At 34.5% G+C, this 16,571-nt stretch overlaps 1 protein-coding gene across 2 annotated transcripts; it reads left to right on the forward strand.

Moving 5' to 3' along the window:
- Positions 1–733: 733 nt before the first annotated feature.
- LOC120177866 (serine/threonine-protein kinase CTR1-like) lies at positions 734–10,763 on the forward strand. 2 transcript variants are annotated; one of them, XM_039183854.1, is made up of 16 exons: positions 734–1,557; positions 2,596–2,897; positions 2,989–3,133; positions 3,349–3,452; positions 3,785–3,990; positions 6,061–6,399; positions 6,519–6,559; positions 7,554–7,622; positions 7,734–7,834; positions 7,974–8,058; positions 8,178–8,276; positions 8,944–9,012; positions 9,121–9,252; positions 9,841–9,935; positions 10,018–10,224; positions 10,509–10,763. In XM_039183854.1, the coding sequence occupies exons 1-15, from the start codon at positions 952–954 to the stop codon at positions 10,124–10,126; spliced, it is 2,502 nt and encodes an 833-aa protein (XP_039039785.1). In that variant the 5' UTR covers positions 734–951; the 3' UTR covers positions 10,127–10,224; positions 10,509–10,763. The 2 variants fall into 2 exon arrangements, with proteins under 2 accessions (XP_039039785.1, XP_039039786.1); XM_039183855.1 differs by lacking the exons at positions 9,841–9,935; positions 10,018–10,224; positions 10,509–10,763 and adding an exon at positions 9,581–9,655 and having other exon boundaries at positions 736–1,557.
- The last annotated feature ends 5,808 nt before the right edge of the window (positions 10,764–16,571 follow it).

Below are 16,571 nucleotides of genomic sequence, written 5' to 3' on the forward strand. Positions count from 1 at the left end.
TGATTCAATGATTTAGGGCAGTAAGTATAGCTTTTGAAAAGTGATTTTTAAAAGTGTTGTAGAAACGAACTTTTAAAAGTGTTGCACAAAAGTGTAGTTTAAAATTTAAGTGTTTGAATTGCTGATGACAAGTGAGTTTGAAAATATAAAATATATATTATAAACATTATTTTGTAAACTAAAAGAAAGTATGATATTATAAAAATTATAAATTTATATATATTGATATCAAATATTTTTATTTTTAAATATTACTATACTAATATATTGACAAATAAATGTTGAAAAATAACTTTTAACCTTTTGTCATTAAACGCTTATATTCTTGAGATTTATGGTGCTTGAATCTAATTTCTCAAGAAATAATAATAATTCTATTACCTCGGATACCACTTGATTCGTACATTTTCATCAAGTTAACCATTACAAAGATTTATTTAAAGAAATGAAAATTTAAAGTTTGAATTAAGAAAAACTTTAAGCATACAATTAAGAGGAGGGATAAACATCGAGCTTATGGACCTCTTAACGTTTTGAATATGGTGATGAATTTATTGACCTCGTCCAGATTCATGCACTTATGGAGAATTAATTAAAGAGAAGTGAAGACACGCGCGGAGAGAGTAACGTGAAGTTTCAATGTAAAGGAATGTAGCAGACGGCATAAACCACTAGTAATCGAGCCAGGCTGACAAAAAACCAAACGGGAAACCTTTGTTTTATATATATATGGCGAAAAGAAATTCATCCAATCGGCGTTTTTGATTCAGAAAAAAAATCTGGTTTTCCGAAGAAAAGAAAAAGGAAAATCAAATTCAGAATCTGCTGAGATCTTTATTTTGTTTTGTTTCTCTCGGAAGAGAAAGAGAGGTTGAAAAAGCTTCAATAAATGGCGGTTTTTAGAGTTCATGAGGTGTAGTGATTGACGGTTTTGTATAGCTTTTTTTATCAATGGAAATGCACAGTCGAAGATCCAACTACTCGCTCCTTAGTCAGCATCCTGACGACCAGTATTCCGTGTCCCTGTCAGGTGGTCCGCCGCAGTATTACGATTCGGTTTCTAGCGAAGCTATGACTAATAGAATCGGCAGAGTGAAATCAGAGAGAGGTTTATTGGATTGGGGTCAGAATCAGAGTCAGAACCAAGGCCAGAACATGCAGCCAGCGAGTCGAATCGGTGGAGGAGGGAACACTTATGGGTCATCAATCGGACATCAACGGCACTCGAGCGGGAGTAGCTTTGGTGAGAGCTCGTTATCTGGAGATTATTATGTGCCTACGCTTTCTACGACGGCGGCGAACGAGATTGATTATTATGGCTACGATGGGAGCTTTAGGCATGGGGATTTTGGAACGAAAGTTGGGGGTTCGTCGTCGGGGAAAAGCTGGGCACAGCAAACGGAGGAGAGTTATCAGTTGCAGTTGGCGTTGGCTTTGAGGCTTTCTTATGAAGCTACCTGTTCTAATGATCCGAATTTTCTGGATCCGGTTCCGGATGATTCTGCTATTCGGTCGTCTAGTTCTAGCTCTGCGGAAACAGTTTCGTATCGGTTCTGGGTAAGCATCCTTGAGAATTTATTTTCTTTTTGTTTGTTCGCACTTTGAGCTTGTTTAAATGAACCAATGGTCATCAACACCAGGCGATTGAATAAATATGAATAGGTGAATATATTAAGTGTTACAGTGAATGTAATTCATTTTAGATATTTTAAAGATTTGGCATGAGATAAGCTGGATAATGGGCGTGAATTCTGAGCTTGAGTTGTGAGCCCGAATTAGTCATAAGATAGGTCCTATAGGATGTGAAAAGTTGGTTGGAACTACCACTAGTTTTCAATTTGTTCAGGATTAGTCCAATTTGAACTTCGGGGGATAAGATGATCAGTTGTCATTTTTGAAAATAATTGTTATTTGCAATTTAAAAATTGAACATTATAAGGTGGAAGTAGTTGCTTAATTTCATGATCAAACTGCATCAATTGTAGTTGAACTATTATTACTCTGGTTAGCCTGTGTAGATGGATGTGGCATGAATGGGGCACATGCATACTAAAGAACTATGTCTGCCTTGACAAAAATCATTTACAAATACATGTGAAATGGTTACTTACTGTTGTATCTTTTTCTTTTTTGTTTAAACAAGGTGGGGATTCTATTCACCAATTAGATAGTAAATATGTTTGTTTTGCTAGTAGAATTCAGGTACGCTTTTTAGAAAAATAATAATGTTTAGGGGTCAAAATGTCGAAATGTGAGAAGTGCTGTCGCTATTTAGAAAAATAATAATCTTTAGAGGTCAAAATGCTGAAATGAGAGAAGTACTGTCTTAGATAGACACTGTAAATATGTCTATTAAAAAATGGGTGCATGTGGAAAGGGTTTATGCATATTATATTGCTAATGATGATTGCTATGATATTTTTGGAGTGTATCTATTTTGTATCCTACGTTATCGGCTGTCAATGTGGGCTAACTAAGAGTGTATAAGTCGCCTGGAATTTGAAATACACGTGCACAGATTAGGGAAGTTAGTAAAGTTTCAGGATTGCGCCGACTATAATCTGGATATTCATGTATCACTGTTACATGCATCAGGTTAATGGCTGCTTATCATACTTCGACAAAGTTCCTGATGGGTTCTATTCAATGAATGGACTGTATTCATATGTCTGGATTGTGTGCACTGATCTGCATGAACAAGGTCGAATTCCATCAATTGAATCTCTAAGATCTATTGATCCAAATGTCGATTTGCCACTAGAAGTGATATTGGTTGACCGAAGAAGTGATCCTGGCTTAAAGGAACTTCAAAATAGAGTCCACCACATTTCTTGTAGCTGCATAACTACAAAAGAAGTAGTCGATCAGTTAGCCAAGCTTGTATGCATTCGCATGGGGTAAGTCATGTAAACCATGAATGCACAAATTTTTGACAGTCATGCTATTTTGTTTCTCATTGGTGATGAATTGTTTTATTTATTTCCCAAGGGGTTCATCCACTACTGGAGAAGACGACTTTGTTTCCTTTTGGAGGCAGTGCAGTGATGATTTAAAAGATTGCTTAGGTTCAGTTGTGCTTCCTATAGGAAGCCTATCTGTTGGCGTTTGTAGACATCGAGCTTTACTGTTCAAAGTAAGGGTCTTAACATTTATGGTGTTTAATTTCAACTGAGAGTTTATATGGTACTTTGGCTTTAGTTATAGTTAACATGGTATGACTTGACTTTTTCTTTTGCCAAAAAGATTATAAAACTTCACTACATCTAACTAGGAGCAATTTCCTTTTGTAAAATGTGTTCCCCTTTATGAGGTGAGGATTCATTCACGGTTCAATTATAATTTGTGCAGGTGCTAGCTGACACTATTGATCTACCATGTCGAATTGTGAAGGGCTGCAAATATTGTAAAAGAGATGATGCTTCCTCCTGCCTTGTTCGCTTTGGACTTGACAGGTAGCTTAATCATCACCATGGTATTTTTTGCCTTAACTTTGTTTTTGATTTATTTTTCTTTTGCTATTTTTTATTCTTTAAAAATTCTGATTCTCTTTTGGTATGGTTTGTGTTTGAATGGCAATATTTTGCTGACAAAACAAATCTAGCAATTTTTTAATGTTTTCACGTGAAAGTTATTTTTTACCTCACTTGCATGATGGCTTTGCATTGCTCTGATTGTGTCTCTTCATTTTGATTTATGATTTGTGAAAAGTTAGTTTGCAACTATCTCTGTAAAATATTTTCCGTATGCAAGAAAAATTTCACCAAGCCTGCCTTTGTGATTTCAGGGAGTATCTTGTTGATTTAATTGGGAACCCAGGCTACCTATGTGAGCCTGATTCCTTGCTCAATGGTCCATCTTCCATATCAATTCCGTCCCCATTGCGTTTTCCATGTCTCAAACCAGCACCTGCCACTGATTTCAGGTCATTGGCCAAACAGTACTTTTCGGACTGTGAATCACTTAATCTTGTATTTGATGTTGTACCAGCAGGTAAAGTTTCAGTTATCATCTATTTAAACTCTGAATCACTTGTTAATAATCAGAGAAACGAAATAAGGAGAACGAATTAATCATTCTTTCTGTATAAAACTCAAATTACAAGGTATTTATACAAGAACATAGTCATCTATCCTATGCAACTGACCAAGCTGTCAACAATAATTATAGAATATAATTCCTATTTGTTGTTAAATTAATCTTAAACAACCAGTAACTTACGACTTGCATAAGTGGTATCAAGCAACAAACATGTCCCAACTTGTGAATATGTAAGGGCAGCTGCCTTCCATATTTTTCCTCTAGTATGAAGCAACAAATATGCCCTGGAAATGCGTGATTCAATTGAATTGTTGAGTCCTGACATCATGAGGGAATTTTCTGAGTCCTACTGATCAGGGATTCAAATCGCGGCCGCGGTCGCGTTTTCGGTTGTCGCGTTTACGCGATTGCGGCCATAGCGGGTATATTGGAAGGCAACGCTACCGCTATTTCGCGGGCGCTATCGCGGTCGCAGACCGCTATTTAAAACCCTGTTACCGATCATAAGTAAGAACATTCTCTTTGCGCCTTTTTAAATGTCCAGTAATATACCCCTGGCAATACTCTGCCCTTGATGAACAACAAACATGATTACCACCATGTAAGATAGTTGTTCCTATCAAGCTTTAGGAGGCTGATTTGCAGAGGGGTTGTTGAGGCAAATGATTTTTTTTGTTCTCTGCCATTTCCTTATTTCTCCTTCAAATATAAAATAATAAGGCAGAAAAAATAATCCAAGGAAAGAGGACTCACTAAAAAAAGCTTTAAGCAAAACATCTAGCTAGCACCAAAATCAGTAGGGGGTGGGGTGGAAAAAGCCCAAGGAAGTTGATGATAGGAGAAACCACCTCCAAGAGGTTTGTGTCACGCGCCGCGTGGACAAAGGCGCCAGATCTTCTGGTGACACGTGAGGCTTACGTGTAGAGAGAGAGGTGGTTAGACTCTTGGGTCCTGGAAATGCGGCCGAGGGTATCCTAAGGGTGGCGGGGAGAAGAAATAACTGGGTCAAGGGTGTAAGTACCAAGATTTTGTTTTCTAGGGTTTGACTGAAAAAACAAATTTTGGTCCCTAAATTGGAATTCTAGGCTACAGAAACAAAATAGGGATAAAGAATGATTCACTCTTTATGTATTGAACTCATAAATTACAAGGTATTTATACACAACGGTAGTCACCTATCTAAGCCAACTAACTATGCTGTTAAAGGAATACTTGCATAATAAAATCCATAATTGTTAGTCAGCTAGTACCAAATAATCAGTAAGTGATGATTGCATAATCTGTATAGCTGTCATATAATAAATATCACTTGATCTTGTATTTGCATGTTGCTCCAGCAGGTAAAGTTCCAGTTACTATCTATATGAAGCGCTTTAATGAATGCCCTTTATTTCCTTTGAGATTATATCCTTTTAGCCTTTCATTTGGCGTGAAGTATGTAGTTTCGTTTGATCAAATGCAGAAAGATTTTTCATATGCCTTCACTGGTATGCTGTAGGTTAAAGTTCGATTTCAAGTTTTGTAGTTTTTCTTTTGGCATCTTCACTGATGGAAGTGATAGATGATGCATCTTTTCCGGTATCCATGTTCTATATTAACCGTTTCTTATCAATTTTCTATTGAAATTTAAGCACGGGCTTCTGTTCAGAATTTTCTCCTGGAGCCTGATTCAAGCTTTTTCTTAAATATTGCTTTGAATTACTGGGAAAACCCAAAAAGTGTCGGCAGTTTTTATGTGAACAAGCATTAATAAATACATATTTTCAATTGCTCCTTGTTGTTGGTTGCACTTTTATAACCTTTTTGAGGCTTCATTTCTATATCTGCAAATACATTAAAATTTTGTTTTTGAACACCGGGCTGTGTTTCATGAAGAAATATAGTCTTGTATATGAACTATGTTTGTGACTTAAAATATGATACCTTTTCTAGTGATTCGGCCATAGCTATGTAAAATTTGTGGTTCAACTTCTGATTCCGTATTCATCCGGTGTCTAATTAAGCTATTGTTTTCCATTTCAGGTGCTACTACAGATGGAGAAAATTTTGGATTCTCTCTTTATGCCAATAAACATGATAAGATTGACACAGAGGGAAATAAGCTTGTGCAGATTTCAAGTAATATAGATGGTATCTCACTGTTGCCCCGACCTCCTAACATTGCTCGGCCAACTTCTCATGATAGAGATTCCCAGTATTCTCAGCCTATAGTACACTCAAAGAACATTATTAATGATCCTTCAAGGTTTACTGAGGGCAGTGAGCATGTACCCAGCAAACCAAGTGGCGAACTTGCCCTTGAAGCTGATGATTTGGATATTCCGTGGAGTGATATTGTTTTAAGAGAGAGAATTGGTGCTGGTATTCCCTGGTCCTTTTTTTATGAAGATTTTTACAGTATAGAGACCCTCTATTGTGCTCATAATCCATGGAGTTGCGGTTATTCAAGTGTACTTAGGATTATACATTGTTCTTTTCAGGTTCTTTTGGAACTGTCCATCGTGCTGAATGGAATGGCTCGGTAAGAATCCTTTTAATTATTTTCTTGCTGTTAAAGTTAAATATTATAAAAGTTTTGTATTTGAAATCTGATGTGCCATGTTGTCGATACTTGATGGTTAATATCTGCTTTCTTGTATTTCAAAATTCTTGCTGTCTAGTGTCTTATTGAGAAAATGCAACATTAGTCATGTATATTTGATAAATGAAAGTTGATAGATTCAGTACCATATGGTATAATTGTTAGCATTGATTTTGGAATTAGGGATAGTTAAGGAATTTTAGTTTTCTATAAATTGGTGAATTTTAGATTTTCTATAATATGGTGTTCCATGGAGTCAACTTTAGGTGCGAAATCTATGTTATCTTTATTCTTATCTTTGGATCAATTCCTACACTATAATTTCTTAAGATTCGAACCTAAATGGGCTTGAATTTTAGAAACCCTTTCTTACTGTTCACTTCAGCTCACATCAATTGACCATTGAAACTCAACTCTCAAATCCAAACTATTAATCTTGATACTGTTTTTGCATGTCGTAGTACCAGAATCCTTTTATTCTATAGACCCTTCTAAACCAGCCTCTCTATTTCTGACATGCTCGTTCTCTTTTAGCTATATCCATAAATGGAAAAGGTTCAATAAGGTTAATCTGGCAATACACCTGGATTTGTGTGCGGTTTTAGTACAAGGTATTTGTTGTGTCAATTTTTAGTTTGCTTAGCAAAGAATCTTCCATTAGGCCCATAGTTTCAACCATCTATTTTGGTAACCGCCTTTTAGTCACCTGTTTGCTACCCTTTTGTTGTAAGATTTAACTTGGTTTATCCTATTTTATTTGCAATTTGGTCCATTTTCTGTGATATTCCTACTTTCAAGCAGTCAGCTGTTTTGGACTCCCTGATGTTTTTCATGTAGACTAATTTGCACTTGTCTTTACTTGCATGAAATTTGATATTTGGTTGTGTAGTTTACAATTCCTGTAAATCCAAGTAAACATTATTTTTAATTACAGGATGTTGCTGTGAAAATTCTCATGGAGCAAGACTTGTATGCTGAACGCTTCAAAGAATTTTTGAGGGAGGTATGAGTTGGGTGACAATTGGAGCATACTTTGTTCTTGAGATTAAGGAAACATTAATTTTACGCTCACGTTCTTGATGTGATCTGTAATTTCACCCAAACTTTTTGTTAGGTGGCAATAATGAAACGTCTACGTCATCCAAACATTGTTCTTTTTATGGGAGCAGTTACTCAGCCGCCAAACTTGTCCATAGTGACAGAATACTTATCAAGGTTTGTTGTTACTGCTTTAATCTCCATCTTCCATTTTTTTTAATACCCTTGCACTTGAAAAAAAAGAAAGAAAGGGAAATGTTCATGTCATCTTCATGAGGCTGAACTCTTGTCAGAGGTTGAATTGTTAATCTTGCAGAGGTAGCTTGTTTAGGCTTTTGCATAAGCCTGGTGTGAGGGAGGCATTGGATGAGAGACGGCGGTTGAGTATGGCTTGTGATGTGGTGGGTATTCAAAGGATATACTTTCTTTTTGCTTTTTCTTTCCCCAACTCCTCATGATATAATCCTTAAATTTTGTTTATTGGATTGGGCTAAATCACCACCTCCTTTTTTACACACAGGCAAAGGGAATGAATTATCTTCATAGACACAATCCTCCTATTGTTCATAGAGATTTGAAGTCTCCCAATCTTTTAGTTGATAAAAAATATACTGTGAAGGTAAGACCCTGAATATTTTGTTGCTGTGACTTGTATAATGTTTTCACGTAATGGTCTAGTGATAATAAACATCAATATTTTTCCATTTTTGTTTACGGATTTTTTTGATGGATGAATTGATAAGTGATCGACTCTTGCGGATAGTGGAATCTAGGTAGTTCTTAACCATTGTTATGCTGTTACAAATGGTAAATGTAGCTATGGTTAACAGTTGATAACAGTTTGTCAACTAGTGTTCCGAGATCATATTTGGCACTTTGTATGGATGGCACCAACTTTGTTCATTATAATATAATTTGCTGTAACTTATATCCTGTACCATTTTAATTTTTTAAAGAACTTTTTCAGTTTTGGGCGTGTCTGACTGTCTGGGGGATGATATTGCATGCTTCAGAAATTTTAGTCAAGAGGGAATCTCTTGGGCTCTGACTAAGGAAGAGTAGTTGTGTCACATTTTCCTACACTCCTGCTTGCTGTTGCATTTTTATGGTGATCTTAGCATAGCTATGATGTGGTTTTTCTATTTTCTTTTGAAGTCCATGTTGATACGGTTTCCAGTTTATGGCTTGCAAGTTTATTTGCTCTGTCATAACTTGTTCAAAATAGTTATGCAGTTTCAAAGTTCTTGTACATCTGTTACCTCACATTGCCTGGTCTGTACATTCAGGTTTGTGATTTTGGGCTTTCTCGTTTGAAGGCAAACACATTTCTTTCATCCAAGTCGGCTGCTGGAACTGTAAGTTTCACAAAATCTTAATGAAGTCTGTTGTGTTTCTATTTAACTTACCATAGATCAATAAATGTTTATGCTGCAATACTAAATCCTGTGTACTTTTTATACCAGCCTGAGTGGATGGCTCCTGAAGTTCTTCGTGACGAGCCATCAAACGAGAAGTCTGATGTATACAGTTTTGGTGTAATTTTGTGGGAACTTGCAACGCTTCAACAACCATGGGGCAACTTAAATCCAGCACAGGTTTGTAGCATCTTGACCCCACAAATATATCATTTTGCTGATATTTTAGTTTTTACTAGCTTTTGGTAAGTAGCAACTTGAAATCTTTGTTAAAAGGAAATGTTTGGTTTTTCCTAAAGATAGCACTTTATCGATTCATAGTTTGAATAATTATAAGATGTCGAGAAATTTCTTAGAGAACAAACCAAGTTTTAAGCTCCATGAACAGTGTTGTACAACCTGAGCTAGAGATCGCATGATCGAATGAGGAACTATCTGAATATCTTTACACCAAATGTTGACGTCTCATATTGACATAAAGTTCAGATTTATTTACATGGTACAGCAGGATTACAAGTTTTGTGCCTTTGAAAATATTGTGAAGCTCACAAGCTATTTCAGATTTTAGCAGCTTGCTATTAAATAGCTATACTTATCACTTTGTGGATTAACATACGTAATACCACTCATTGAACAAGTAGTATTTTTGTTCGTTCAATACCCTTTAAAACTAAGGTTTTCCGCCACTCAAACTTATAAATTTGTGTAATTGTCATGCGAGAAGCTAAATTCCTAAATAGCACAACTCAATGTAAATCCGGCTCGTAGGTTGTAGCAGCTGTAGGTTTCAAGGGAAAAAGGCTTGATATTCCGCGCGATTTGAATCCTCAAGTGGCTGCCATAATTGAAGAATGTTGGGCCAAGTAAGTCTTACATTCTTTTCGTATATGGATCCTGTTAGGCAAATTCTACAGTTATCCATACTAATTGTTGATTAAAATGCAGCGAGCCTTGGAAGCGACCTTCATTTTCCAACATCATGGAACGATTGAAATCACTAATAAAGCCTTCCAACCCACAACCAGGGTGTCCCGATATGCCATTGCTTGCCTGAATGGTCGTGCAACTCAATCAAAGCCTCCTTCATGCACATAATACAATATTCTTTTTGACATTATATGCATTGCAAAAGTTCATGCTAAATAACTAAAGGTACGCTCTTCTAAACACTCGAGTTTCAGAATTAGCAACATAACATGCGGTCTGCTTTAGGATTCTTTTTTATAGTTGGATCAAGAATTTCCTTTGAAGTTGTATGGCAATCAGAAAAGCTTGAGGGTGTTTCATGTATGTCCTCATTGGTTGCTCATGCAGACGGGACATGCTTGTGCCTGGTTGCATATACACGTTCTCGTTCATAGTTTACAAGAATTATAATGTTTAACTCCATTGTTTTGTTCACTGATACATTCATTCAATCGATCGATATTTTGCAGGATCGAGTGTCGTGCACATCTGTTCGCGTATAGCCGATTAGGACCTCTGATTTTTAACATGGACTAAAATCTTAAGTGTAAAGGGGTTTCTGTGGATTATGGAGTTTACCCTCGTCTTGCCAAAGATTGAATTTTCAAATGCAATGAGGGGAAAAAGTAGTAGTACATTCTCTCTCATAATTTTGCATGTAAAGGTTTAATTGGAATTAGATCAATGAGAAGAAACTTATCTGAGAATACGAGGCTTTTTAACGAGGGATTCATGATAGAATTTCAGCAAGACTGCTAACGATGGCCGGAGTTATTTGAGAACATGTTGAAATCAAGGGTTAGAGAATCAATAAAGAACCAAAGGAGATATGAAACGTAAAGGGCCGATTGGGAATGTTTATGGACGTGCTTTTGGTCTAAAATTTTATTTCAAACGTAAAAATATTTTTTAAACATTTCATTATCAGCCAGAATTTTAAGTTTGCAAAGTGATCGTTGACTCAAATAAAAAAAAAGCTGAAAAAATGATACTTTTACGTTAAAAAAACTCATTTGGAAAAGTATTACTAAACGAAATCTCCATCTAGACTTCAGTTATCCCATTATATCTATAACCCAATATTTTTCATAACACGTGATTGACATTCGCGGATAGTGAAATCTAGGTAGTTCTCGAGCACTCTTATTTTTATCCTTAGAGCTTCCCCTTCTCCCACTTCTCTAAGTAAAATTAGATTTAAAATTAATCAAAAAAAAAAAAATTCATATGATAGATCAAGTGGATTCAATTACATTTAATTTTTCTCTCTCAAACTTTTATACTTTTTATAAGAATTTTTTACATCTAAGTGAAGTCAACAGAACCTAATAAATTAAACATCAAACCGCACATAAATCTCATGTCTCATGTCCTCTTATATAGTATACTAACGATACGTTAATTGAATTAAATTTAAACAACAAAAGATTTGTTTTTCACAATGCTAAAGATTTTTTTAATGGTATAACTTTAATTTATTTAAAAACTTTACACGAACAATTTTCTTATGATATTAAAAAAAACTTTTATTTTATTATAATAATTTTTTTCTAATATTTATAATAAATCTAATATTTCTTCATCCAATTCTTTATCAAAAGTAAAAAATCGACCGGATTCAATAATAAAATTATATAGTTAGTCCACTGAAAAATTTAAGAGTTAATTGCATAATATTTCTCTAAACTATGACCCTTATTTTAAATTGATCTCTATATTTTTTAATATTTCAATTTCATCCTCAAACTAACCTATTCATTCTAAATTACTTCTCAAACTATTGAACATTCTAATTTCATCCTCAAAATATGAACCTTATTCTTGATTGGTCCTTGAACTTTTAAATATTCTAATTTCATCCTTAAATTCATCCAAATATATAACTAATTTAAACCATAATTTAACCTAAATTTTATTTTTTCAAACATATAATAATATAACTTGACCTAACGATTTTACTAACATGGAAATGTGATTAGTATATACACATAATTTGGGATAAAATTGAAATGTTGAAAAATGTTTGGGGACCAATTTAGATTGAAGGATATGTTTGGGGATGAAACAAAAATGTTCAAAAGTTTCAGGACTAATTTAGAATGATAGTCATAATTTAAAGATGAAATTAGAATATTTAAAAGCTTAGGGACTAGTTTAGAATGAGAATTATAGTTTCAATGTAATACCCCAAAATTCAGGTTAATAGTTTGGGTCAACCCGAGACCTTTAAGTCAATCCAATTAGACCTCCCAAGATAGTTGGACCAAGTTATATAGATGTTGGGCCTAAGAGATAGTTTTAAAATGAGTTAATAGGTGAATGACCTAAAGTTTAGTTTACCCATTTTGTTGAAGCTGAAAACTTCCTCCCTTTTTATATCATTTCATGTAACCAAACTCCCCATAATATCTCACCCACTCTTCTTCTTTTTCCTCCTATTAGTTTTCATTTCTTCTTCCTTTCAAGAGCCAAGTTTCAAGCATTCCAATCTTAGATTTGTTTAGCCAAGGTAAGAATGTTTTCTCTCAATCCTTCAAGCTTTGTTTCAAGCTCCATTTTGTGAGTTTTAGAATTTGTTTTGGGAGTTTGAAAGGAACCTAAAGGTTTAAGTTTGTTTTGAGTAATATTAAGTAGTATAAAGTGTTTTAACTTAGTTTCCAAGTCAAATACAAGTTAGTAACCCCTAGTTTTGTTTTGATTATCCAATGAGATGGGTTAAGTTCTAAAGCAAAGGATAAAGGTAAGGTGACTCCTAATTGAGTTGAGGGAGATTTTAGCAACCAAGGAAGTTAGATAACATACTCACAACTCTTTTATACTCCTAGTGATCATTAGAAATGAGTTCTAGCTTGAAAGTAGGTTATGAAGCTTAGAGTTATATGTTTGGGGACCTCACTAGTGTCGAATTATGTTTCGATATAACAAATTTAAAGGCAAAATGTTTTTGGACTTGAATTGAATTTATTCAAAGTTTTAAAAAGGTTTCAAAAATAATTCAAAGTCCATTAAATTCGGATTTGAGAAAAAATGCTAAAGGGTGTCAAAGTGCATCCATGCACCCCTGCAGTGCATCCATGCACCCCTGCAGTGCATCCATGCACCCTGCAATGCATCCATGCACCCTGCAGTGCATCCATGCACCTGCCACTAGTGCATCAATGCACCATGTAGTGCATCCATGCACTCCATTTCGAATGAAATTAGTGCATCGATGCACCCTGCCTGTGCATCCATGCACCAAGGCTGTAACAGCTAGTAACAACTAGTTTATTTGAATTTAATGAAGGGGTATCGATGCACCTTGATAGTGCACCGATGCACCATGTTATGGGCAGCCTTTTTGGGTAGAAAAATCATCCCCAAACGGCTCCAAAACATCCCCAACGGTTATATACGACATCAAACACATTCCAAGCTATAAATACAAGCTAAAGACACTTGAAGAAAAATGAGAACAACTATCCAAGCAATCAAACACAAGAGAAGAGTTTTTCATTCTTATTTTCATTCTCTCTTGTAAATATTATTCTAGTGAGCTTAATTCTTGTAAACACATACCTTTGAGAGGTTTTCTTGTTTACTTCTTTTATCTTTTTGTAAAGGGGAAAGGTTCTAGCTAATCCCGTGTAAAAGCTAGAGAAAGATTCTAGTTTAGCTCGGAAAAACTAGAGAGTTGTAAGGTTATCTCTTTATCCTCAAAAGAAAGAACAAATTAGTGAATTTGTTAGAAAATCCTTGGTGAGGAGCTAAGGTAGTGGGCGTAGACTTTGGTTGAGAAAGTCGAACCACTCTAAATCACTGTGTAATTTTCTATCTTTCAATCTCCTTACTCCCTAAACACAAAAATCATTCCGACCCCTCTTTGTAAATTGTTCTGATTGTCGATTCGAGCTTCTGAAAATCCCAACAATTGGCATCAGAGTCTAAGTCGTTAAGAAGGTTAACCACCTTGAGACGATCCTCGAAGAAGCTCTACCAATTCCCGACGCAACCGACAAAGAAATGACTTTTTCCTCCGGTGCTTATTATCTTGAAGAATATCCTATTAAGGATTCACAACCAGTCAACAAGCCACCCTTCTTCAATGGAGCAAATTATGCACATTGGAAGAATAAGATGATGTACTTTATTCAATCCTACAACCTAGGAGCTTGGAACTCAATCATGGATGGTTACTCCTCTCCACCCGGCAAGTACAATGATAGGAGTAGAGAAAAACAGAAAAATTTCCAACTTAATTCTAAGGCTATACATATTCTTTTATGTGCTTTAGGCCCAAATGAATATGGAAGAATCTCATCTTGTTCCAGTGCCAAAGAGATTTGGGATAAGCTCCAAGTCACTCATGAAGGAACCGACGAAGTCAGGGAATCAAAGAAAAGTCTTCTCAACCATAGCTAAGAGAACTTCAAGATGAAACCCGATGAAGACATCAAAGTTATGACGGATAGATTTTCCGTGATTTTCAACAGTCTCAAGGGATATGGAGAAGTAATCCCAAATGAAAAGCTTGTGAGGTAGATTATATATTCTCTTCCAAAGGAGTGGCAATCGAATAAGAAGACCATTATCGAAGCAAGAAACCTAAAGTCTCTCACTCTCAATGAGCTAATTGGTTCCCTTCTCACTCATGAGATGATGGTGAAGGAAGATGAAGAAAGGGAAGAGAAGAAAAACAAGAAGAAGAAGAAGAAGAATGAGGAGGCATACATTGTCTTCAAATCCACCAATGAAAGCTATCAAGATTCAAGTGATGAGGTGGATGAAGATGATGATAAACAAGAAGAAGAGATGGTCAAGCTCTTGAAGGAACACAAGAGATTCATGATTTCCAAGGAAGTGAAACATGAATCAACCAAGAAGAAGAGTCCCCCGGTGTGCTTCAATTGTCAAAGAAAGGGTCATGTCAAGTATGAATGTCCTCTTCTAAAGAAAAATAGTAAGAAGGCATTTGTTGCATCTTGGAGCGATGAAGATGATTCCAATGATGAAGATGAAGTAGTTAACCTATGCCTCATGACCACTCAAGAAGAATTCAAGGTATCTTCTAACTCAAATTAATTTAATTCATTTACTTTTGATGAGTTACAAGATGCTTATAATAAGTTGTATTTGGGATTTGAGACCATGAATTACAAATATACAAAATTAATTTCAAAACTCAAAATTGAAAATAAATCGATTTTGAAAGCTAGAGTTGATTTTGAAAATCAAAATGAAATTTTGAAAAATGATTTAGAGCTTTCAAAAATCAAAATAAATGATTTAGAAAAGAAAAATTTTGAGTTAGGAGTTAAGCTTGAAAGCTTAACAAAAAAAAAAAAATTTCTAAAACAACTTAATATGTTTAGAAATGACAAAATGCTCACATTGTCATTTTCATGGTCATAAGGAACATACTTGTCCTTTGAAGAAAGGAAATTTCAAGGATCCAAAGCAATTTGGATACCAAAATCTACTTAAATGTCTCTTGTAGGTGTGTGGGAGCAATGGTGATAAAAGTGATGATATTCAAGATGCTCTAGCCACACATGAAAAAGGAATGGATAACCTCTAAACTTAATGCTTTTGATTTTGGTTATTTGGTTGTTCATTTGGATTTATGCATAGATGAGTTTTGATTTTGAATGATTATGCATTATTTTAATCTCATGTATGTTGAAAAGATGTTTTATGATGAACATTTTAAAGTTTTAATGATTTTTCATAATTTTTGGTTCATCATAAAAAAAGTTTGGTCAAAATTAGTTTTAAATGCAAACGATATCTCTCTAACAATTGATATAAACTTTTCAAATACTTTGTTTTATAAATTTTAAATTTGACCTAAATTAAATGTTTATGCATGTGATTTAAAATGCAAAAGATATCTCTTTAACAATTGATATCAAAATTTTCAAATGCATAACTTTTTTTTATAAAACTTTATGCATATGTACTTAATTTCAACTATTGGTATTGCATAAAGTATTTTAGACTTGGATATATTAAATTTCATGTGCTACTAACATGTTTGCTATTCTTTGTTGAAATTCAATTAATTTTTAAGTGTCAAGACCTCAAAGCTAAATTTTATTTGGAATGCATTTATTAAGGGGGAACTTTGATTTTTCAAATGATTTTTAAATGTCAAATTTATCACTTATTCTCCAATGTTATTTTAGAACTTTAAAGATTGAATTATTTTTGATATAACAAAAAGGGGGAGAAGTTTGGTTAAAAAAAATCAATTTCTTAATGAAAAAGGGGGAGCTTAACATTTTCATATATTTTCCAACAATTGGTATCTTTTTAATAATTGATATCTTTTTGTTAACAATTGGTATCTTTTTGTTAACAATTGGTATCTTTTTAACAATTGATATCTTTTTGTTAACAATTGGTATCTTTTTCATTAAACATTTTATTAAGGGGGAGTTTTGCCAAAAATAATTTTTCAAATGTTTTGTTATATCAAAAAGGGGGAGATTGTTCAAAAAGGGGGAGATTGTTCAAAAAGGGGGAGCTTAACATTTTCATATATTTTCCAATAA

Source organism: Hibiscus syriacus, unplaced genomic scaffold (assembly GCF_006381635.1).
Source record: "Hibiscus syriacus cultivar Baekdansim isolate YM2019G1 unplaced genomic scaffold, ASM638163v2 tig00112339_pilon, whole genome shotgun sequence".
Taxonomy (NCBI): Eukaryota; Viridiplantae; Streptophyta; class Magnoliopsida; order Malvales; family Malvaceae; genus Hibiscus; species Hibiscus syriacus.

What these genes read in the sequence shown, in the direction of transcription:
- LOC120177866 (XM_039183854.1), top strand. Translation starts at nt 952, where the DNA reads ATGGAAATGCACAGTCGAAGATCCAACTACTCGCTCCTTAGTCAGCAT. An exon ending in ATTTGATGTTGTACCAGCAG is followed by an intron (nt 3,991 to 6,060) that starts GTAAAGTTTCAG and finishes TTTCCATTTCAG; the next exon opens with GTGCTACTACAGATGGAGAA. An exon ending in GCAACTTAAATCCAGCACAG is followed by an intron (nt 9,253 to 9,840) that starts GTTTGTAGCATC and finishes TCCGGCTCGTAG; the next exon opens with GTTGTAGCAGCTGTAGGTTT.